Consider the following 25798-nt stretch of genomic DNA (forward strand, 5'->3'; position numbering starts at 1 on the left):
GCCCAAATATCCAGCTTCACATTCAGAGCTTTAATTTCCAGTAGCTTCAGTTCCAGTAGCAAGTCTTCAGTACTAGTAGCTTCAGTTCCAGTACCAGGGCTTCTAGTTCCAGTATCAAAGCTTCCAGTTCCAGAACCAAAGCCTCCAGTACCAGCACTAAATAAAGCTTTAGTTTAAGTACCGAAGTTCCCAGTTCCAGTACCAATACTTCTAGTTCCAGAACCAAAGCTTTTCATTTTAAAACTAAAGCTTCAGTTCCAGTACCAAAGCTTCCAGTTCCAGTACCAAAGCTTCAGTTCCAGTACCAAAGCTTCCGATTTCAGTACAAGAGCTTCCAGTTCCAGTATTAAAGCTTCCAGTACTTCAGTACCAAAGCTTCCAGTTTTAGTACCAAATCTTCAGTACCAGTAGCTTCAGTTCCAGAGCCTAGAATCCAAGAATCAGTTCCAGTACCAGAGCTTCCAGTTCAGTTCCAGTACCAAAGCTTTCAGTTCCAGTACCAGGACTTCTAATTCCAGTACCAGAGCTTCTAGTTCCAGTACCAAGTCTTCAGTTCCAGTACAAAGTCTTTAGTTCCAGTACAAAGTCTTTAGTTCCAGTACCAAATCTTTAGTACCAGTAGCTTCAGTACCAGTACCAAAGCTTCAAGTCTAGTACAGTACCAAGTCTTCAGTTCTAATACCAAGTCTTCAGTTCCAGTACCAAAGCTTCTAGTTTCAGAACCAAAGCCTTTAATTCCAGTACCAAATCTTCCAATTTCAGTACCAAATCTTGTAGTTCCAGTACCAAAGCTTCAAGTACTTCAGTTCAAGAACCAGAGCTTCCAGTTTCAGTACCAAACCTCCAGTTTCAGAACCAAAGCCTTCAGTTCCAGAACTAAAGCCTTCAGTTCCAGAACCAAAGCTTCCGGTTTCACTACAAGAGCTTCCAGTTCCAGAACCAAAGCCTCCAGTTCCAGTACTAAAGATACAGTTCCAGTACCAAGTCTTTAGTTTCAGTACCAAAGCTTCCAGTTCAGTTCCAGTACCAAGTCTTCACTACTAGTACCTTCAGTTTCAGTACCAAATCCTTTAGTTCCAGTACCAAATCATTTAGTTCCAGTACCAAGTCTTCAGTTCCAGTACCAAAGCTTCCAGTTCAGTTCCAGTACCAAGTCTTCACTACTAGTACCTTCAGTTTCAGTACCAAATCCTTTAGTTCCAGTACCAAATCCTTTAGTTCCAGTACCAAGTCTTCAGTTCCAGTACCAAAGCTTCCAGTTCAGTTCCAGTACCAAGTCTTCACTACTAGTAGCTTTAGTTTCAGTACCAAATCTTCAGTTCCAGTACCAAATCTTCAGTTCCAGTACCAAATCTTCAGTTTCAGTACCAAGTCTTTACTACTAGTAGATTCAGTACCAGTACCAAATCCTGTAGTTCCAGTACCAAAGCTTTAGTTCCAGAACCAAAGCCTCCAGTTCCAGAACTTGATAACAAAGTTTAGGTTCTTGTACCAAAACTTCCAGACTTCCAGTACGTCAGTACTCAGACCGTCGGTACTCAGAGCATCAATACTTAGAGCGTCAGTACTCAGACCGTCAGTACTCAGAGCGTCAGTACTCAGACCGTCGGTACTCAGAGCGTCAGTACTCAGAGCTTCAGTACTCAGACCGTCGGTACTCAGACCGTCAGTACTCAGAGTGTCAGTACTCAGACCGTCGGTACACAGAGCGTCAGTACTCAGACCATCGGTACTCAGAGCGTCAGTACTCGGAGCGTCAGTACTCAGACCGTCGGTACTCAGAGCGTCGGTTTGGGTTTATTTAGCTGCTTTGTTATTTGTTTTGAGCGCGGCGCCGGTTCAGGCTAATTTGGGCCGGCGGGTTCGTCCGGTTTAACCGAGCGGGCGCTGGAGGGGTTTCGTTTTTCTCTCCTCCGTGTTTTTCTTTCCTCTGTTGCTTTTAATAAACAGCAGCGAGATCAGAGCGAGAGCTTCAGCGAGAGTGTGAGGTCGACAGCACGGTGACGAAAGCAGCACACACACACACACACACACACACACACACACACACACACACAGATTTATACTGTACACACACACGTGTGCATAGCTGTGGTACAGTCGGAATAACCACAGCCGATCAGCCTCAGTAATTATGGTAAGCGTGTGTGTGTGTGTGTGTGTGTGTGTTTTGCCCCTGAACTTGTATATTTGCTTAAGGGTGGATGTGTTGGACCGGGAGCGTGCCCGCTCTGCCCGCTGTGCCAGCTCTCCCCTCTATATCTGCCCTGTTCACCCCGCCCTCTCTGCCCTCACCCAACCTCACACACCACGTGTGACACCATGTTCTGCACAGGCTGCCATGTTATTCTTAGCCATAGGGGGGTGGTGTGAGACCAGGAAAGGCACACACACACACACACACACACACACACACACACACACACCATTACACTAGTCCTGATGACTGGTTTATTTCCAGTACCAAACCCTTTAGTTTAGAGCTTCCAGTTCCAGTATCAGAGCTTTAGTCTCAGTATTAAAGCTTTCAGTTCCAGTACCAAGGGTTCTAGTTCCAGAGCTTCCAGTTTCAATACTAAATGTTCTAGTTCTAGTACCAAAGCTTCCAGTTCAGTCTCAGTACCAAAGCTTCCAGTTCCAGTACCAAAGGTTAAAGTCAAATACTAAAGGGTCCAGTTCCAGTACGAGAGCTTAAGTTCCAGTACCAAAGCTTTTAGTTTCTTGTACTAAAGCTTCTAGTTCCTGTACAAGAGCTTCTGGTTCCAGTACGAGAACTTCTGGTTCCAGTACCAAAGTTTCCAGTTCCAGTACCAGAGTTCCCTGTTCCAGTATCAGAGCTTTAAGTTTCAGTACCAGAGCTTCCAGATTAGTTCCAGTACTAAAAGTCCAGTTCCAATACCAGAGCTTTAGTTCCATTATAAGAGCTTCAGTTCCAGTACTAAATCTTCAGTTCCAGTATAAGAGCTTCTAGTTCCAGTATGAGAGCTTTAATTCCAGTACAACAGCTTCTGGTTCCAGTATGAGAGATTCTGGTACCAGTATGAGAGCTTCCAGTTCTAGTACCAAAACTTCCAATTCCAGAACAAGAGCTTCCAGTTCCAGTACCAAAGCTTCCAGTGCCAGTAGTTCCAGTAGTTCCAGTACCAGAGCTTCAGTTCCAGTACCAGAGTTCCCAGTTCCAGTACCAGAGCTTCAGTTCCAGAGTTCCCAGTTCCAGTACCAGAGCTTCAGTTCCAGTACCAGAGCTTCAGTTCCAGTACCAGAGCTTCAGTACCAGTACCAGAGCTTCAGTTCCAGTACCAGAGCTTCAGTTCCAGAGCTCCAGTTCCAGTATGACAGCGATACACACGTGACCTGGACTGGATTTATTGCTGCTGGTTTGTAATAAACACACACTGATGAGATCCGCTCCAGTTTAATGATTCAGTTACACAAAACAATCTGCTCATGATTAGGGAAGCGGGCGTGTCTCAAACCCCAACATCCACACTACTTCATTACACAGAAAAATGCCTTGTGGTCGAGCATCATGGGAAATCAGGAACGTATATCTTTTAGTCATCACATACGTCTGTTACTGTGTGTGTGTGTGTGTGTGTGTGTCTACTGTAACTCTATGTGTGTGTGTACTGTACTATGTGTGTGTATTGTAATTGTGTGTATAAGTGTGTGTACTGTACCTGTGTGTGTATGTACTGTACCTGTGCGTGTGTGTACTGTAACTGTGTGTATATGTGTGTGTACTGTACTATGTGTGTGTAATGCCGCTGTATGTGTGTGTGTGTACTGTACTGTGTGTGTAATGCAGCTGTGTGTATGTGTGTGTACTCTATTGTAACTGTGTGTGTGTGCATGTTGGTGTGCTCTGTAATTATGTGTGTGTACTGTAACTGTGTGTGTGTGTGTGTGTGTGTGTATACTGTGTGTGCTCCGTCTGTTTGTAGTTTGTAATCGCGCCCCGTCTGAGGGAGGGAGGGAGGTACGGGGTTCGGGAGGTGCTAACTTCATTCAGGCTGATTAACGGAGCGTCAGGTTTCAGCGTCAGAGGAAAGAAAAGCGGCTCGTAATTCAGATCAGGGCGAGGCGAGGGAGCGGGGCCCGCCTCACCGGCCCCGGGGACGAGGGTAAAAAGAGGAGGAGGAGGGGGGTGAGGAGGGGCGCATTGCTGTCTGCTCAGAGCAATAAGGAAATGATTCTGCCGTGGCGTTCGGAGCCAAGTGTGCGCTGGCATCGCTCGCTAGCATTACAGGAGCTACAGCAGACCGAGGCTAACGACGGAAAAGTCAGAGCACATCTGGAGGCAGGATCACGGGAAAGAAAGCCGGGCGGAGGGGGGCTGCCAAATTTTTATTCGCCAACAATGGGGGGAGGAAGGGAGGGAGGGAGAGGGTCAAGAAAAAGAGAGACTTTAAAGTTTTTATCCCCTTTTTACTTTAGAAAATATGGAAAGAAAGAAAAGTCACATGGGTACACGAGAGAGAGAGAGAGAGAGAGAGAGGAGGAAAGGGCCTTCCCCAAAATTTAATCTATGCCTGGTGGCAGTTGCAGCCTAACTGTTAAGGTACTGAACTACCAAGCAGAAGGTCGCTGGTTCAAACCCCACCACTGCCAGGTTGCCACTGTTGGGCCCTTGAGCAAGGCCCTTAACTCTCAATAAAAGCGTCTGCTAAATGTCTCCTGAATTCTGTACTGTACGGGGTGTCCACATACTTTTGTCCAAGTGTGTGTACATACTGGGTAAGTGTGTGTGTGTGTGTGTGTGTGAATGCTGAGTGTGTATCGTGGGCGAGTGTGTATATAGTGTGCAAGTGTGTCCGCACAGTGAGTCTGTTAGTGTATAGTGTGTGTGTGTGTGTTGTGTGTACATACATATAGTAGGTGTGTGTGTGTGTGTGTGTATGTACATGATAATAAATCTGTAGGGGTCAAACCCGAATCTCAGTGTGTGTGTGTGTTTAGTGTGTAAGTGTGTGTTCGAACCTGGATCTCAGTGTGTGTGTGTATAGAAGGTGTGTGTATGTGCGTGTGTGTATGTGTGTGTGTATACTGGGTGAATGTGTGTGTGTGTACATGGTAATAAATCTTTAAGGTTCGAACCTGGGTCTCAGTAGTGTTGGGTTTGTGTGTGTGTGTGTATGGAGGGTGTGTGTGTGAGTGTGTGTGTACATGATAATATATCTGTAAGTTTGAAACCCGGATCTTAGCAGTGTTGGGTTTGTGTGTGTATGGAGGGTGAGTGTTTGTGTGTATGTGTGTGTGAGTGTGTCAGTTGTTGTTGAGGCTTGTGTTGACGTTGACGGAACATCTTACCAACTGCAGTGTAAAACATCAAGAAAAATGCTGCTGGAGGCTCAAAGAGCAAAGCAGCAGCAATATTGGTCTAGTCTGAAGCTTCAGGGAAAGCTAACCAAACTGGCATCTGCTGATCATTCAGTATCACACACAATATTTAGAAATGCTGTAATCGGTGAGGAGGTTCTTATATTCTGTGTGAAAGCACGCTTACAGATTCTGCCAACTAAATATAACCTCTCACTGTGGTACCCATCCATTCATTTACCTTTCTGTCTGCTGCATGGCTCCACTCAGCAGCTGGAGTCTGTAGCACACATTCTGAATGGTTGTAGTTCTCTTAAAGGTCTGTACACTGCACGGCATGATAGACTCGTGGACCTGATAACAGCTCGGCTTCCATATGTAAAGAATCAATTAATCTTTAAGCACTCTAAAATTAGACCTGAGTGGTTTAATGCGACGTCTGGGACCTTTTTAGGAATCTCCAATAAACCAGATATTGTTTGTATTTCCCAGAGTCAGAAGAGGGTGGTACTGTATGAAATTTCATGTGCATTTGATTTGTATCTGGAGGAGTCCTATACTTCAAAAATGATAAAGTACCAAACACTAGTTAATATCATCGAAAATTTAGGATTTAGATGTCAACTGATAGTCCTGGTGTTTGGAAGTCTTGGACATGTGCACAGACTTGCAGTGTGTGGTCTTGGTCTTGGGGGGTTTAGTAGAGCAAAAGCAAAACAGGTGGTGAAATATTGCTCTATCTCAGCAATCATTGGAAGTTTGCATATTTGGAAAAGGCGCTGTTTTCTCTATCCTTAAACTTGGGGATGTTATTGAGAAATGAACTGTATGCCATGTTGGATGTTTTTTAGAAATATTTTGTTTCCTGCTGATGTTATATATTGTATATGGAAACAAATAAAGTATAAAGTGTACATGATATAATGTCTGTAAGGATCGAACCCGGATCTCAGGGTTGAGTTTGTGTGTGTGTGTGTGTGTGTATAGTGTGGGTGAGTGTGTGTGTACATGATAATATATCTGTAAGGATCGAACCCGGATCTCAGGGTTGAGTTTGTGTGTGTATTGTGTGTGTAGTGTGTGTGTGTGTGTGTGTGTTGTGTGTGTGTAGTGGGAGAGTGTGTGTGTATGTACATGATAATAAATCTGTAAGGATCGAACCCGGATCTCAGGGTTGAGTTTGTGTGTGTGTGTGTGTGTGGGTGAGTGTGTGTGTACATGATAATATATCTGTAAGGATCGAACCCGGATCTCAGGGTTGAGTTTGTGTGTGTGTGTGTGTATAGTGTGGGTGAGTGTGTGTGTACATGATAATATATCTGTAAGGATCGAACCCGGATCTCAGGGTTGGGTTTGTGTGTGTATTGTGTGTGTAGTGTGTGTGTGTGTGTGTGTGTTGTGTGTGTGTAGTGGGAGAGTGTGTGTGTATGTACATGATAATAAATCTGTAAGGATCGAACCCGGATCTCAGGGTTGGGATTGTGTGTGTGTATACATTGTGAGTGTGTGTTGTGTGTGTATGGAGGGTGAGTGTGTGTGTGTGCTGAGTTTGTGTAATAGTCCGTGATCGCTGCACCACTCGCGCTCCATGTGGAGACTTATCGAATTAAAAAGTGGGCGGGGTTTAAGGTGCACCTCACCTGAGTCTCAGGAATGATTGGTCCGTTCTCGGGGGCGGATCTGAAGAAGGTGGAGAGGGGCGTGGTCACGATGAGCGGGCCGGGTCTGACGAAGCCGCTCAGGTCACAGCTGGGAATGTCGTTCTGCTCCTTCTTCAGCACCAGCGTGTCCATCACGTAAAACACGTTCCAGGGTAACCACACGGTGCGCTGCTGCGCCAGGAAGGGGGCGCGCTCGAAACTCAGGGTCAGAGACGCACCGCCATTCGCCAAAATATCGAACCTGAGGAGAGAGAGAGAGAGAGAGAGAGAGGGGCTGATTGGTCGAGGGTTAAAACGTACGAGAGTCAAAAATATGTGGACACGTGAGCGTAAACTTTACATCAAATTAAATCAAAAACCACATTAATAATTAAAAAAATATTACTATAATATTACTTGTGTGTGTGTGTGTATATGTGTGTATAGTGTGAGTGTATAGTAGGTGTGTGTGTGTAGTGGGAGAGTGTGTGTACAGTGTGTGTATAGTGGGTGAGTGTGTGTACAGTCTGTGTGTATAGTGTGTGTGTGTGTGTGTACAAACTGTATAGTGTGTGTGTATAGTGTGTGTACAAACTGTATAGTGTGTGTGTGTGTGTGTGTGTGTACATACTGTATAGTGTGTGTGTGTATAGTGTGTGTGTGTGTGTGTGTGTGTACAATCTGTGTGTATAGTATGTGAGTGTGTGTGTGTATAGTGTGTGTATATAGTGGGTGAGTGTGTTTATAGTGTGTGTGTGTATAGTGGGTGAGTGTGTTTATAGTGTGTGTATGTGGATGTGTGTATCTAGTGGGTGAGTGTGTATAGTGGGTGAGTGAGTATATAGTGGGTGAGTGTGTATAGTGTGTGTATATAGTGGGTGAGTGAGTATATAGTGTGTGTGTGTATGTGGATGTGTGTATCTAGTGGGTGAGTGTGTATAGTGGGTGAGTGAGTATATAGTGTGTGTCTGTGGATGTGTGTATCTAGTGGGTGAGTGTGTATAGTGGGTCAGTGTGTGTATATATATATAGAGAAAAAATAAGTGTGTGTGAGTGAGTGTGTGAGTATATAGTGTGTGTGTATCTAGTGGGTGAGTGTGTGTGTGTGTGTGTGTGTAAATGTGTGAGTATATAGTGTGTGTATGTGAGTATCGTGTGTGTGCTTGTGTGTATATATACAGTGTATCACAAAAGTGAGTACACCCCTCACATTTCTGCAAATATTTCATTATATCTTTTCATGGGACAACACTATAGACATGAAACTTGGATATAAGTTAGAGTAGTCAGTGTACAACTTGTATAGCAGTGTAGATTTACTGTCTTCTGAAAATAACTCAACACACAGCCATTAATGTCTAAATAGCTGCAACATAAGTGAGTACACCCCACAGTGAACATGTCCAAATTGTGCCCAAAGTGTCAATATTTTGTGTGACCACCATTATTATCCAGCACTGCCTTAACCCTCCTGGGCATGGAATTCACCAGAGCTGCACAGGTTGCTACTGGAATCCTCTTCCACTCCTCCATGATGACATCACGGAGCTGGTGGATGTTAGACACCTTGAACTCCTCCACCTTCCACTTGAGGATGCGCCACAGGTGCTCAATTGGGTTTAGTCCATCACCTCTACCTTCAGCTTCCTCAGCAAGGCAGTTGTCATCTTGGAGGTTGTGTTTGGGGTCGTTATCCTGTTGGAAAACTGCCATGAGGCCCAGTTTTCGAAGGGAGGGGATCATGCTCTGTTTCAGAATGTCACAGTACATGTTGGAATTCATGTTTCCCTTAATGAACTGCAGCTCCCCAGTGCCAGCAACACTCATGCAGCCCAAGACCATGATGCTACCACCACCATGCTTGACTGTAGGCAAGATACAGTTGTCTTGGTACTTCTCACCAGGGCGCCGCCACACATGCTGGACACCATCTGAGCCAAACAAGTTTATCTTGGTCTCGTCAGACCACAGGGCATTCCAGTAATCCATGTTCTTGGACTGCTTGTCTTCAGCAAACTGTTTGCGGGCTTTCTTGTGCGTCAGCTTCCTTCTGGGATGACGACCATGCAGACCGAGTCGATGCAGTGTGCGGCGTATGGTCTGAGCACTGACAGGCTGACCTCCCACGTCTTCAACCTCTGCAGCAATGCTGGCAGCACTCATGTGTCTATTTTTTAAAGCCAACCTCTGGATATGATGCCGAACACGTGGACTCGACTTCTTTGGTCGACCCTGGCGAAGCCTGTTCCGAGTGGAACCTGTCCTGGAAAACCGCTGTATGACCTTGGCCACCATGCTGTAGCTCAGTTTCAGGGTGTTAGCAATCTTCTTATAGCCCAGGCCATCTTTGTGGAGAGCAACAATTCTATTTCTCACATCCTCAGAGAGTTCTTTGCCATGAGGTGCCATGTTGAATATCCAGTGGCCAGTATGAGAGAATTGTACCCAAAACACCAAATTGAACAGCCCTGCTCCCCATTTACACCTGGGACCTTGACACATGACACCAGGGAGGGACGACGACACATTTGGGCACAATTTGGACATGTTCACTGTGGGGTGTACTCACTTATGTTGCAGCTATTTAGACATTAATGGCTGTGTGTTGAGTTATTTTCAGAAGACAGTAAATCTACACTGCTATACAAGTTGTACACTGACTACTCTAAGTTATATCCAAGTTTCATGTCTATAGTGTTGTCCCATGAAAAGATATAATGAAATATTTGCAGAAATGTGAGGGGTGTACTCACTTTTGTGATACACTGTATATAGAGAAAATAAGTGTGTGTGAGTGTGTGAGTATATAGTGTGTGTGTATCTAGTGGGTGAGTGTGTGTGTGTGTGTGTGTAAATGTGTGAGTATATAGTGTGTGTATGTGAGTATCGTGTGTGTGCTTGTGTATATATACAGTGTATCACAAAAGTGAGTACACCCCTCACATTTCTGCAAATATTTCATTATATCTTTTCATGGGACAACACTATAGACATGAAACTTGGATATAACTTAGAGTAGTCAGTGTACAACTTGTGTAGCAGTGTAGATTTACTGTCTTCTGAAAATAACTCAACACACAGCCATTAATGTCTAAATAGCTGGCAACATAAGTGAGTACACCCCACAGTGAACATGTCCAAATTGTGCCCAAATGTGTCGTTGTCCCTCCCTGGTGTCATGTGTCAAGGTCCCAGGTGTAAATGGGGAGCAGGGCTGTTAAATTTGGTGTTTTGGGTACAATTCTCTCATACTGGCCACTGGATATTCAACATGGCACCTCATGGCAAAGAACTCTCTGAGGATGTGAGAAATAGAATTGTTGCTCTCCACAAAGATGGCCTGGGCTATAAGAAGATTGCTAACACCCTGAAACTGAGCTACAGCATGGTGGCCAAGGTCATACAGCGGTTTTCCAGGACAGGTTCCACTCGGAACAGGCTTCGCCAGGGTCGACCAAAGAAGTTGAGTCCACGTGTTCGGCGTCATATCCAGAGGTTGGCTTTAAAAAATAGACACATGAGTGCTGCCAGCATAGCTGCAGAGGTTGAAGACGTGGGAGGTCAGCCTGTCAGTGCTCAGACCATACGCCGCACACTGCATCAACTCGGTCTGCATGGTCGTCATCCCAGAAGGAAGCTGACGCACAAGAAAGCCCGCAAACAGTTTGCTGAAGACAAGCAGTCCAAGAACATGGATTACTGGAATGCCCTGTGGTCTGACGAGACCAAGATAAACTTGTTTGGCTCAGATGGTGTCCAGCATGTGTGGCGGCGCCCTGGTGAGAAGTACCAAGACAACTGTATCTTGCCTACAGTCAAGCATGGTGGTGGTAGCATCATGGTCTTGGGCTGCATGAGTGTTGCTGGCATTGGGAAGCTGCAGTTCATTGAGGGAAACATGAATTCCAACATGTACTGTGACATTCTGAAACAGAGCATGATCCCCTCCCTTCGAAAACTGGGCCTCATGGCAGTTTTCCAACAGGATAGCGACCCCAAACACAACCTCCAAGATGACAACTGCCTTGCTGAGGAAGCTGAAGGTAAAGGTGATGGACTAAACCCAATTGAGCACCTGTGGCGCATCCTCAAGTGGAAGGTGGAGGAGTTCAAGGTGTCTAACATCCACCAGCTCCGTGATGTCATCATGGAGGAGTGGAAGAGGATTCCAGTAGCAACCTGTGCAGCTCTGGTGAATTCCATGCCCAGGAGGGTTAAGGCAGTGCTGGATAATAATGGTGGTCACACAAAATATTGACACTTTGGGCACAATTTGGACATGTTCACTGTGGGGTGTACTCACTTATGTTGCCAGCCATTTAGACATTAATGGCTGTGTGTTGAGTTATTTTCAGAAGACAGTAAATCTACACTGCTATACAAGTTGTACACTGACTACTCTAAGTTATATCCAAGTTTCATGTCTATAGTGTTGTCCCATGAAAAGATATAATGAAATATTTGCAGAAATGTGAGGGGTGTACTCACTTTTGTGATACACTGTATATATTAGGGCTGTCGAAGTTAACGCGATTTCAATTTAACGCGATTAAAAATAATAGTGCCGTTAACGCAAATTCTAGTTAATGTTGATACTTGACTGGTAGAACAAACGTTTTAATGTCGGACTTGCCACCGTTTTTCATTTGCGGTTTGTTAACATAATGTAACCGAGCGTTGTAGTGATGCACTTATAAAGAAATAAATACACGCTATATTCACAAGTTGTCGGGAGCAGAACACTTTTATTAACTTATTCTGTTAAGGTACCAAATACCGGAAAGCTGAGTCAAGCACGTTAGTCCATGCACTATGGAAGCCCCAAAGGGTCAAAACACACTCGCTTCGTGTAGAAACGGCTATCAAACCATTGTCACAATACAACCACAGAAAAGTCTGTTACAATAACTACGCCTTATCCCACCTAAAGCACCGCTGATCTACAATGTTTGCTGATGGACAAATTCTAAACTACAATCTGACATTTACTGCCTAGTATGTGAGTGAATAAACTCCCTTACAGTTCTCTCTTGTCCCAGCAGTTTTTAACATCAGTACATTTAGCATAAAATGTGTTCACCATTTTAATTGTAACATTTCACTTAAAAATCCTTGTTTTCTATAACATTTACACAGATTTTTTTTAATGCGATTAATCGCGATTAACTATATGAAATTCTGAGATTAATCGCGATTAAAAATTTTAATCGTTTGACAGCCCTAATACCCACTGAACCACATGCCGTAGCCTAGTGGTTAAGGTACTGGACTAATAACCAGAAGGTCACTGCCAGGGTGGGGCTTGAACCACTCCAGGGTGTTGGGCCCTTGAGCAAGGCCCTTAACCCTCAGTTGCTCAGACTGTATACTGTAACTGTATTGTAAGTCGCTTTGGATAAAGGCGTCTGCTAAATGGCGAAAATGTGAATGTAAATATATATATACTGTATATATATATATAGAAGGTAAGTGTGTGAGTGAGTGTGTGAGTATATAGTGTGTGTGTATGTAGTGGGTGAGTGTGTGTACAGTCTGTGTGTATAGTGTGTGCATAGTATGTGTATATAATGGGTGAGTGTGTGTGTATATTGTGTGTATAGTGTGTGAGTACATAGTGTGTGTGTGTGTGTATTTGTGTGCATCTAGTAGGTGAATGTGTGTGTGTGTGTGTGTGTATAGTGGGTCAGTGTGTATATATATACATAGAGTAGGTGAGTGTGTGTGTGTAGTGGGTAAGTGTGTGTGTGTGTGTGTGTAGTGGGTAAGTGTGTGTGAATAGTGTTTGTTTGTACATTTTCCTCCCGTCCCAACTTTTTTGGAACGAGGTTCGTACCTAACAGATCCGTCCACACAGCCTAATAAAATGAATCCCCACAGTTACAGTGGTGAATGAAGGCGCGTGATTGGTGCATCAGACTCTAAATAAATAATCTGGGCCAGACGGCTGATGTGACGTTGACAGGCTCGCTCTCCGGCTCTCGGCCGCTGCGCCGCGTCCAAAATAAGGTGCGGTTATGTAATTTTCATGTGGCGAGGGGGGCGTGGAGCGCGGTGAGAGGGGCGGATGAATAAGACATGAGAGGAGACAGAAGTCACAAACTTTAACCCCTTCAGCACCCAAAACTCTGTTATCATTCCTCTGGTTTCCTCCCGCTGAGGCGCTCGCGTCTCCTCTGAAAGCTTTGATGTGATGAACACGACGTTATCCCGCTTAACACCAGAATTAGCATCATACGCCACGCTGCTAATGCTAAGAAGATTAGCTTCTATTATAGTAGATAGTGGCTTTATACAGTGTGTTACACAACACATTTGATTAGGTAACAGCTGTGTGTGTGTATGGTGGGTGAGTGTGTGTGTGTGTATAGTGGGTCAGTCTGCATATATATACAGCGGGTGAGTGTGTGCTTGTGTGTATATAATGGGAGATTTAGTGTGTGTATATAGTGGGTGAGTGTGTGTTTGAGTGTATAATGGGAAAATGTGTTTGTATATATAGTGTGTGCGTGTGTGTGTATGAGTGTATATATATAGTGTGTGTGTGTATGAGTGTATATATATATATAGTGTGTGTGTGTGTATGAGTGTATATATAGTGTGTATGAGTGTATATATAGTGTGTGTGTGTGTGTAGGTGTATATATCGTGTGTGTATATATTGTGTGCATATTAGTGTATATATCGTGTGTGTGTGGTTGTATATATTGTGTGTGTATATAACGTGAGTGTGTGTGTGTGTGTATAGTGTTTGTGTGTATAATGAATCAGTGTGTGTGAATGTGTGTGTGTGTGTTATAAATCAGTGTGTGAGTGTATTATAAATCAGTGTGTGTATATACTGTATATATATATGTAGTGTGTGTATTATAAATCAGTGTATGTGTGTATAATGGATCAGTGTGTGTGAATGTGTGTGTGTGTGTGTATTATAAATCAGTGTGTGAGTGTATTATAAATCAGTGTGTGTGTGTGTATAATGGATCAGTGTGTGTGAATGTGTGTGAGTGTATTATAAATCAGTGTGTGTATACTATGTAGTGTGTGTATTATAAATCAGTGTGTGTGTATAATGAATCAGTGTGTGTGTGGGTGTGTGTATAATGAATCAGTGTGTGTGTGTATAATGAATCAGTGTGTGTGAATGTATGTATATATATATATACAGTGTATCACAAAAATGAGTACACCCCTCACATTTCTGCAGATATTTAAGTATATCTTTTCATGGGACAACACTGACAAAATGACACTTTGACACAATGAAAAGTAGTCTGTGTGCAGCTTATATAACAGTGTAAATTTATTCTTCCCTCAAAATAACTCAATATACAGCCATTAATGTCTAAACCACCGGCAACAAAAGTGAGTACACCCCTAAGAGACTACACCCCTAAATGTCCAAATTGAGCACTGCTTGTCATTTTCCCTCCAAAATGTCATGTGATTTGTTAGTGTTACTAGGTCTCAGGTGTGCATAGGGAGCAGTTGTGTTCAATTTAGTAGTACAGCTCTCACACTCTCTCATACTGGTCACTGAAAGTTCCAACATGGCACCTCATGGCAAAGAACTCTCTGAGGATCTTAAAAGACGAATTGTTGCGCTACATGAAGATGGCCAAGGCTACAAGAAGATTGCCAACACCCTGAAACTGAGCTGCAGCACAGTGGCCAAGATCATCCAGTGTTTTAAAAGAGCAGGTTCCACTCAGAACAGACCTTGCGTTGGTCGTCCAAAGAAGCTGAGTGCACGTGCTCAGCGTCACATCCAACTGCTGTCTTTGAAAGATAGGTGCAGGAGTGCTGTCAGCATTGCTGCAGAGATTGAAAAGGTGGGGGGTCAGCCTGTCAGTGCTCAGACCATACGCCGCACACTACATCAAATTGGTCTGCATGGCTGTCACCCCAGAAGGAAGCCTCTTCTGAAGTCTCTACACAAGAAAGCCTGCAAACAGTTTGCTGAAGACATGTCAACAAAGGACATGGATTACTGGAACCATGTCCTATGGTCTGATGAGACCAAGATTAATTTGTTTGGTTCAGATGGTCTCAAGCATGTGTGGCGGCAATCAGGTGAGGAGTACAAAGATAAGTGCGTCATGCCTACAGTCAAGCATGGTGGTGGGAATGCCATGGTCTGGGGCTGCATGAGTGCAGCAGGTGTTGGGGAGTTACATTTCATTGAGGGACACATGAACTCCAATATGTACTGTGAAATACTGAAGCAGAGCATGATCCCCTCCCTCCGGAAACTTGGTCGCAGGGCAGTGTTCCAGCATGATAATGACCCCAAACACACCTCTAAGACGACCACTGCTTTATTGAAGAGGCTGAGGGTAAAGGTGATGGACTGGCCAAGCATGTCTCCAGACCTAAACCCAATAGAACATCTTTGGGGCATCCTCAAGCGGAAGGTGGAGGAGCGCAAAGTCTCGAATATCCGCCAGCTCCGTGATGTCGTCATGGAGGAGTGGAAAAGCATTCCAGTGGCAACCTGTGAAGCTCTGGTAAACTCCATGCCCAGGAGAGTTAAGGCAGTTCTGGGAAATAATGGTGGCCACACAAAATATTGACACTTCAGGAACTTTCACTAAGGGGTGTACTCACTTTTGTTGCCGGTGGTTTAGACATTAATGGCTGTATATTGAGTTATTTTGAGGGAAGAATAAATTTACACTGTTATATAAGCTGCACACAGACTACTTTTCATTGTGTCAAAGTGTCATTTTGTCAGTGTTGTCCCATGAAAAGATATACTTAAATATCTGCAGAAATGTGAGGGGTGTACTCACTTTTGTGATACACTGTATATATATATATATATATACTATATATATATATATACTGTATATACACATACAGTATATTTATAGTGTGTGTATTATAAATCTGTGTGTGAGTGAGTGATTATATAGTGTGTGTGTGTGTGTGTGTGTGTGTGCACCTACATGCCGTCCTGGCGGGTGATGGTGTACCCGTGTTCAGGATAATGCACAAACGAGACGTTCACTCCGATGAGGGGCGTCCCATCAGCAGTCAGCACCTGTCCTCGAATTATAGAGACCAGACTGTACACACACACACACACACACACACACACACACACACACACACACACACACACACACACACACTGATTATTTGAACAGAAGAGACTGCAGGTATTCATTTAGAACGCTTGATGTAATAAGACCAAACCCACTTCACTGAAGATTTACACACACACACACACACACACACACACAAACACTACATGACTACAATAATCCTAAACTGCACCGAGCAGTGAATGTAGGGATTTAAACCCTACATTTAAAATTCACATAATATTGAAACTTAGAATATAATGTCTATAAAAACTACATTTACACAACATTGTTATACAGGGTGGGCCATTTATATGGATACACCTAAATAAAATGGGAATGGTTGGTGATATTAACTTCCTGTTTGTGGCACATTAGTATATGGGAGGGGGAAACTTTTCAAGATGGGTGGTGACCATGGCGGCCATTTTGAAGTCGGCCATTTTGGATCCAACTTTAGTTTTTTCAATGGGAAGAGGGTCATGTGACACATCAAAGTTATTGAGAATAACTTTATTCTTTCATGAGTTATTTACAAGCTTCTCTTTGTTTACAGCCATTGACATGTCGCAGAGGTTAACACGTGAGGAGCGGATAGAAATTGTGTTGATGTCTGGTGAACGCAGTACCCGGGTCATTGCAGCAGATTTCAATGCAAGACACCCTACGAGACCACCCATCTCCCATGCTACAGTTAGCAAACTGCTTGCCAATTTTCGTGAAACTGGTTCAGTGTTGGATTTGCCAAAATGTGGACGCATGAAAACTGTCACTAATGAAGAAACATCAGTGGCTGTCCTAGCTTCATTCAGCAAGAGCCCACAGCGTAGCACTCGCCGCATGTCACTGGAGAGTGGCATCAGTCGAACATCCCTTCGGCGGATATTAGCTACTCACAAATGGCACCCTTACAAACTCCAGCTGCTGCATCATCTCAACGAGGATGACCCAGATCGGCGCACTGAATTTGCAGAATGGGCAAAACAAAAATTGGAACAGGACCCTCAGTTTACACAGAACATTTTGTTCAGTGATGAGGCAAACTTTTATGTGAATGGTGAAGTTAACAAACAAAACCACCGCTATTGGTCTGACACTAACCCACATTGGATAGATCCCTCCAAGACTGTTGGAACACAAAAATTGATGGTATGGTGTGGTATATGGGGTACAAAGATAGTGGGGCCATTCTTCATCAATGGAAACCTCAAGGCCACTGGATATTTGAAATTGCTACATGATGATGTGTTTCCCTCTTTATGCACTGAAGCTGGCACGTTCCTTGAGTTTTTCCAGCAAGATGGTGCACCACCACATTATGGGTGTCAGGTCCGAGCATTCCTAGATGAACAGTTTCCTGGAAAGTGGATTGGTCATCGTGGGCCAGTTGAATGGCCCCCAAGGTCTCCCGATCTGACCCCCTTAGACTTTTATCTTTGGGGTCATCTGAAGGCAATTGTCTATGCTGTGAAGATACGAGATGTGCAGCACCTGAAACTACGGATACTGGAAGCCTGTGCTAGCATTTCTTCTGCGGTGTTGCTATCAGTGTGTGAAGAGTGAGAGAAGAGGGTTGCATTGACAATCCAACACAATGGGCAGCACTTTGAACACATTTTATAAGTGGTCAGAAATTTGTAAATAACTCATGAAAGAATAAAGTTACGTTAAAACCAAGCACACCATTGTTTTTCTTGTGAAATTCTCAATAAGTTTGATGTGTCACATGACCCTCTTCCCATTGAAAAAACTAAAGTTGGATCCAAAATGGCCGACTTCAAAATGGCCGCCATGGTCACCACCCATCTTGAAAAGTTTCCCCCCTCCCATATACTAATGTGCCACAAACAGGAAGTTAATATCACCAACCATTCCCATTTTATTTAGGTGTATCCATATAAATGGCCCACCCTGTACAACTGTTATAATAATGAATTAAATATATTATTATAGTTCAACTCTGAAATTAACTCTTGTTTGTAAATTCATTTAATACTGTACCATAAAACGTGTGTCTGTATTTTTACGAGTGTGCATATGTGTGTGTTTACGTGTGTATGTGTGTTAATACAACAGATGCAGTGAGGAACTGGAGCTGAGAGCGGTGTACAATCACACCAGCTTGTTATTCCACTCTCACATTCTTACCCGCTTATTCAATCAGGGTTGCGGGGGGGTGCTGGAGCCTATCCCAGTTTTTCAATGGGCGAAAGGCACACAGTAACACCCTGGACGGGGCGCCAGTCCATTGCAGGGCAGACACTCACACACACACGTACACACACACACATACACACATTCACCTATAGGGCAATTCAGTGTCTCCAATTAACCTGACTGCATGTTTTTGGACTGTGGGAGGAAACCGGAGCTACCGGAGGAAACCCACGCAGACTTGGGGAGAACATGCAAACTCCACACAGAAAGGACCCGGACTGCCACGCCTGGGGATTGAACCCAGGACCTTTTTGCTGTGAGGCAACAGCAACATTTATCATTATTATTACTGTTATTATTACTATTATTATTATAATTATTATTATCTTTTTTGTATTATTATTATATTATTTTTATTATTATTAATTTTATTGTTGTTACTATTGTTTAATTAGTTTATTCTATTACTGTAATCATTATTATCATTAAACCACTTAATTATTATGTTATTATTAGTTTATTATATTATCATAATATTAAATTATTATATTATTATTATTATTAAATCAAATTATTTGATCACTTTTATTTATAATATAATAATAATTATTATTAGTAGTAGTATTTTAGTATCTGTATTATTATTATTATTAATTATTATTATTATTATTGTCAAACTTTAATAAAAATATTTTATTTTTTTAATTATCATAATAGTTTATTCAATTATTATTATTGATTATTATTATTATTGATTATTATTTTATTGTATTATTATATTACATTGTTTGTCTATATTACATGTTTATTTAACTACTTTTCGGACCATAAATCTTTTTCTGTCTTTCTTGAAAAAGCTGTACAGGTGAAATTTGCTTTAAATAACTGATTTAACACACCTGTTTGCAGTGGGCGTGGCTGAGACACCTGTAATTAATAATCAGGAGGCGTGTCCACATACTTTTGGCTGTATATATTCTACGTGTTTACAAGCGTTTTAACTGTGTTAAGAGACTAAGAGTCAATAATAATGCAAATGTAAGACGTGTACTGTACTAAATATATACAGAGCCCGGGGCCACACACACACACACACACACACACACACACATACACACACACACACACACACACACACACACACCGAGAACATTCATCAAACTCACACATGCTTTGAAAAACTCCCACGGACCAGGAGGACCAAGGGAGCGTCGCCATGGCAACCCTCCTCTTTCGTTAAAGCGATATCTGATTGCTTTGTTTTTCTTAATAAAAAGTTTCGCTCGTGATTGTGAAAGGTGCTCGGATGCCTTATAATCACGCTTAATTAGCATAACGAGCTTAACGAGCATGTCGAGTCCTTATAAGGGCGGCGGTGTCTCAGCTGCTGCGGGAACGAAGCGAACATTAAAAATTTTATTTTTTTTACTGGAACCGAAAGGGATCAAACAGTCACATGTATTATTACCATTAACACACACACACACACACTACCACCCTGTCCAACACACACACACACACACACACATCAATTGCTATAGCAACACTTTCTCTGTGTATAACAGTTAAAGCTCCATCAAAGGTTCAAACACTCGAGTTTGAGTCTCAGTTGTGCTACCGGCCTAGCCAGGCAGACAGTCAGACATGTCTGAGGAAGGGAGGGTCGGACTGGGTTCCTCCTCACTGCTGCTGCAACAGTGACCCCTGCTGTCTGGTTGAGGTGCTGACATGAATGGTGGAGGAACACCTAGAGCATAGAGTGACTCTCCGTTCGGAACACACGTCTGGGATTCACCGCTGGCTGGTGTAAAGAAGCGGTTGGCGACCTCACACGTGTCAAAAAGTGCGGGTGCTAGTCTGCAAGAGAAATCGCAACTGGGAATTGGATGGGGGGATCCCAAAATTATGCTTTACGATCAAAAGTATGTGGATACCTGGACATGAGCGTGCTGGACAACCATGTTCTCAATATTTCAGACTGTGTCTAATGTCACCTGTGCCCATTTAGTGAACATCATTTATGAAATCAGGCACTAACGTTGGATAGAAAGGCCTGACCAGCAAGAGACGTTCCAATTCATCCCAACGGTGTTCAGCTGACTGGTCAAGGCTCCGTGCAGGATGGTCCTTTACACCAAATGTGTATAGCTATGCCACAGGGGTACAGCCACGCTGAAACTTTAAACCCAATAAATGAGGGTGTCCACATACTTTTGACTCACACACAAACACAATTAATATCGCCTACATACCCGCACAGACCAGAGAACAAAGGAAGCGTTACCATGGCAACAGTTCCTCTCTGTAAAAGTGATGCTTTGTTTTTCTTTGAAGAAAAAGTTGGGTTTGTGACGGAGAGTCACGGAAAAGGTGCTCGGCTCCCTCATCATCACGCTTAATTAGCTTAACGAGCTTAACGAGCGTGGTGCCATCTCACAAACGCGCCAGCCTCTCGGTGGGCACGGTGGCATCGCCGTCACCCCCCCCCCCCCCAAACCCCAGAAAGCCGTGCCCACTCTCACCTCCGGTTGAAAGGGTTTTCGGCGGCGATGACGTGCGTGCTCTCGGGCCCGAGCAGGAAGCTGATTCGCTGGTAGAAGGACTGCGCGGCCTGCGGCGAGTAAGCCGATTGGCTGCTGCTGATGATGTCTGCCGGGTCCGGGGAGCCGCGGCAGAAGGGCTGGGACACGCAGGTGGGCTGGAGACAGCAGTCCGGGTCCATACAGTCGGCCAGACCGTCTACACACACACACACACACACACATAATAATCAGCGTAAAATTCACACAAACAAATGTATATACACTCTATAATAATAATACATTACGCAAAAAAGTTACAGCATCCAAATGTTACATCATACTACACCCTTGCAAAGCTACATCATCCAAAAGTTACACCCCTACAACAGTTACACCATCCTAAAAGGTACACCATCCACAAAGTTACACCCTTAAAAAGTTACACCATCCAAAAGTTACTCCCTTAAAAAAGGTACACAATTCAAAAGATACACAACCTAAAAAGTTACACCCTTACAAAAGTAACACCATCCAAAAGTTACACCCTTAAAAAAAGGTTACACCAAATGCTACGCCCTGAAAAAAGGTTACACCATTCAGAAAGTTACAATATCCAAAAGTTACACTCTTAAAAAGTTACACCATTTAAAAGGTTACACCATCCAGTTACATCATCCAAAAGTTACAATATCCAAAAGTTACACCATTACAAAAGTTACACCATCCAAAAGTTACACCATTACAAAAGTTACACCATCCAAAAAGTTACACCATCAAAAGGTAACACCCTTTGTTAAGTTACACTATCCAACAAGTTAAACCCTTAAAATAGTAACTTCATCCAAAAGGTCACACTGTCCAAACGTTACACCATTTAAAAGGTTACACGATCCAAAAAGTTACACCATCAAAAAGTAACACCATTCAAATGTTACACCCTTAAAAACTTACACCCTTACAAGTTACATCCTTACAAAAGATACACCCCTAAAAAAGTTGCACCCTTAAATAGTTACACATTTAAAAGGTTACACCATCCAAAAGTAACATCATCCAAAAAGTTACACTATACAAAAGCTACACCATCCAAAATTTAGACCTGTAAAAAGTCACACCATCTAAAAATTTACACCCTTAAAAAAGTTACACCCTCCATTTGTAGGAAATGTGTACATTTCACCCCTTTTATATTAGAAAGTTTAACGTTTGCAAACTAAACTTTTGCAGGAGGAGTAATTAAGGATTAGCACCATGCTAACACACGGCAGCGCTTTAAGCCAGGAGCGGTGCTGGCACAGGAGAGTCCTGAGACTGGCATTCGGTGCTGGGCTCTGTCGGCGTGGTTGGTACATGAGGGGTATAAACTCACACTGGCACTGAGCTGAGGAATAAAAAAACAGAGCCTACAGGCACCCGAGAGCTACAGCAGAGACTCCGAGTGAAGGTCTGGGTTTAATCCTGAACCACAGCCGAGCGCCAGCCTCGCCAGCCTCGCCACCCCCCAGCACAAGTGTCGTTTTATTCTCTCAGCTAAACACAGACGGGCAGACGACAGCGAGGAACACACTGTTGGATTTTTTTATGTTTTTATGGCAGCAGCTTCCCGGAACGTCTGTCAGACTGTGAGGCAAGTGGCATCTCTCCCAAAAACCACAACACACAGAGAGAGAGAGAATCAGGGTAACTTCTAGAGTAAACAGCACACTGGTACCTCGTAACTCCACATCCCCTAAACTCAACACCCTTCGTAAGCGTCAGATCCAGGGTTACAGCTCCACATGTATCTGTGTTTATCTGGATTCTCCTCCCTGTTTCACTTTTAAACTTGTGTTACAGCTCCAGCTTCTGAGAAATGGTGAGAATCAGAATCAGCTTCTCCCAGAGTCTAAAACGCTTCTGGTTCAGAATAAAGCTTAACGTGGTTTAATGTAGTAAAAGAAGGAGACAGGAGCACTAAACTTCTCTTCATTATTACTGCTCATAAGTTCCTCCACTAATCACATTCCTCACTCGCTGCTTTACTACAGTAAGTCTGTATAAAAACACTGAAACACAATTAAAAACAGTTAAACATCAATAAAAAATAAAATAAAAGCTGAACTTTAGTTTTACTTCTTTATTGTTTCCTGATGCTCCTTAATGGTGGAGATGCTTGAAATACCGTATTCCCTTCAGCACCGGCGCATTTACATGAGAAGCGACAAAACCGCCGCTGTGTCGTTATTTCGTGTGACGTTAATAAGTCGTTATAAGTGTGACGGCGTTGCACAAAACTTAACGTGGTAAAAAGCAAAAGAGCACAAAAGCGGTTTTGTCACTTCTCATGTGAATGCGCCGGTGCTGAAGGGAATACGGTATTTCAACATTAAGCATCTCCACCATTAAGAAGCGTCAGGAAACAATAAAGAAGTAAAACTAAAGTGCAGCTTTTATTGTATTTTTATTGATGTGTAACTGTTAGTAATTGTATTTCAGTGTGTTTATATTATATTTGTGTTATTTTCAGTGTTTAAGTGTCAAAAACAACCTCATTATTTTACATGAGACTAAAATATCTGCAGCTCCACGGGACCATGGACGCATTTACAGGTTCCCCAAACATCCTTATGGGGAAAAATACCTCGAAACTCAACATCTTTGAAACTCAACACCACTCCCAGAACCCACTGACGTCCAGTTTTAAGGTACCGCTGTATATCAGACTGTGTGACTTTTAGATTGAACAGGACCAGTGATGGCATAGTTACCTTGAAAAAGTAATCTGATTACTCATTACTGATTACTCCTTTAAAAAGTAACTTAGTTACTTTATGGATTACTTGATTTTAAAAGTAACTAAGTTAGATTACAAGTTACTTTATTAGTTATATAATGTGGTCCGCTAATGTATCCCATAATGCAACTGGAGCTGCGTAGGCGATTGAAGCGGAATAAGAGAGAGTCCTCTGTTCACAAGTGTAAGTAAGATAAATAAAATAAAATTTTTTAAAGACAAATAAATAACAAAAAGACGATAAATATCCTAAATCTTGGCGAGTGGGGTTTGTAATGAGTCTGTAACTATGGTGATATTACGTCATCACGTCCCCACGTCATCACTTGACGTTGGTAAGATGTACTTCTTTACCGGCCGAGTAGTGCATACTTCCTCCAATCTAGTGCACACTCTGTAAGTATGCGATTCCGGACGCAGCCTGTGACTTAATTGTCGCATAGGACAGACGTCACTCTCCGAGACGCAAGAAGAAAGCAAAAATATATCTTTTTACTAAGGAAAATGACAAAAATAGTAACGCACAGTAACTTGGATAAGTAACTTTAATCTGATTACTGGATTGGAAATAGTAACTCGTTAGATTACTCGTTACTGAAAAATGTGGTCAGATTAGAGTAACTCGCTACTGACATCAGTGAACAGGACACACACACATAAACAGTAATATGTACACACCTCCTTCGTTGTCCTTGCCATCTGCGCAGAGTGTTTCCATAGCGACGTCACAACCGATGCCCCTCCAGCCGGGTTGGCACACACAGTGCCAGCCGTTCTGATCCAGTGTGCAGCGGCCATTACTGTTACACAGACCCGGGCACCCCTCTGCAGAAACACACACACTCGGTTATACACACACACACACACGCTCATGCATGCTGCTAGTATACAAGTGTGTGTGTGTGTGTGTGTGTGTGTGTGTGTGTGTGTGTGGGGTGAACACACAGAGACATGGTGGAACTTCTCAAAGTCTGGTGAGATACACAGCTGTAAATTCACATGAATGAAATTAATCTTCATCACCCCCGTTCATCATCATCATCATCATCATCATCACCTTCATCATCATCATCACCTTCATCATCATTATCATCATCACCTTTATCATCATGATCACCTTTATTATCATCATCATCATCACCATCATCAATACCTTCATCATCATCACCTTCATAATCATCCTCATAATCATCATCCTCATCATCCTCATCATCACCTTCATCATCATCATCATCATAGTCATTAACTTCTTCAACATCATCATCATCATCATCACCTTCATCATCACCATCATAGTCATTAACTTCTTCAACATCATCATCATCATCATCATCATCATCATCATCACCATCATAGTCATTAACTTCATCATCGTCATCAACAATCATCATCACCTTCATTATCATCACCTTCATCATCACCTTCATCATCATCAACTTCCTCATCACCTTCATCTGTCTACCAACCAACCAACCACTCTGTCCAGTTTGTCTACCAACCAACCATCCAGCCAGTCTGTCTACCAACCAACCAACCTTTCTCCCACCCATCCAACCAGCCAGTCTGTCTACCAACCAACCAACCAACCAACCAGTCTGTCAACCAACCAACCAACCAACCAACCAAGAAACCAACCAGTCTGTCTACCAAACGACCAACCAATCAGTCTGTCTACCAACCAACCAACCAACCAACCAACCAGTCTGTCAACCAACCAACCAACCAAGAAACCAACCAGTCTGTCTACCAAACGACCAACCAATCAGTTTGTCTACCAACCAACCAACCAACCAATCAGTCTGTCAACCAACCAACCAACCAACCAAGAAACCAACCAGTCTGTCTACTAAACGACCAACCAATCAGTCTTTCAACCAACCAACCAACCAAGAAACCAACCAGTCTGTCTACCAAACGACCAACCAATCAGTCTGTCTACCAACCAACCAACCAACCAACCAGTCTGTCTACCAAACGACCAACCAATCAGTCTGTCAACCAACCAACCAAGAAACCAACCAGTCTGTCTCAAAACCTACCAACCAGCCCGTCTCCCAACCAGTCTGTCAACCAACCAACTAACCAAACAGTTTGTCCACCAAACAACCAACTAACCACTCTGTCCAGTCTGTCAACCAATCCCCTTTATTTAGTTAAAAGCACATTATTTAAATCAGACACTGATGTGGGATGAGAAGGTCTCGCTCACAATCAATGTTCCCATTCATCCCAACACTGTTTAATGGGGTCTTTGTTTTAGCCTTTGTATCTAGAACACATTAGAACAGAAACATTAGAATTGGA

The 25798-nt window shown here is 43.0% G+C and overlaps 1 protein-coding gene across 15 annotated transcripts in view; it reads right to left on the reverse strand.

Moving 5' to 3' along the window:
- The window catches only part of tenm3 (teneurin transmembrane protein 3), an 861875-nt gene that overhangs the window by 64799 nt on the left and 771278 nt on the right, over positions 1 to 25798 (reverse strand). For all 15 annotated transcript variants that reach the window (XM_062995505.1, XM_062995517.1, XM_062995516.1 and 12 more), the window contains 4 exons: positions 24173 to 24319; positions 20722 to 20938; positions 15905 to 16024; positions 6960 to 7221 (listed from right to left, as the gene is read on the reverse strand). In XM_062995505.1, the coding sequence (XP_062851575.1) occupies positions 6960 to 7221; positions 15905 to 16024; positions 20722 to 20938; positions 24173 to 24319 (746 nt within the window). The remainder of the gene's footprint in view (positions 1 to 6959; positions 7222 to 15904; positions 16025 to 20721; positions 20939 to 24172; positions 24320 to 25798) is intronic.

Source organism: Trichomycterus rosablanca, chromosome 5 (genome assembly GCF_030014385.1).
Source record: "Trichomycterus rosablanca isolate fTriRos1 chromosome 5, fTriRos1.hap1, whole genome shotgun sequence".
NCBI lineage: Eukaryota > Metazoa > Chordata > Actinopteri > Siluriformes > Trichomycteridae > Trichomycterus > Trichomycterus rosablanca.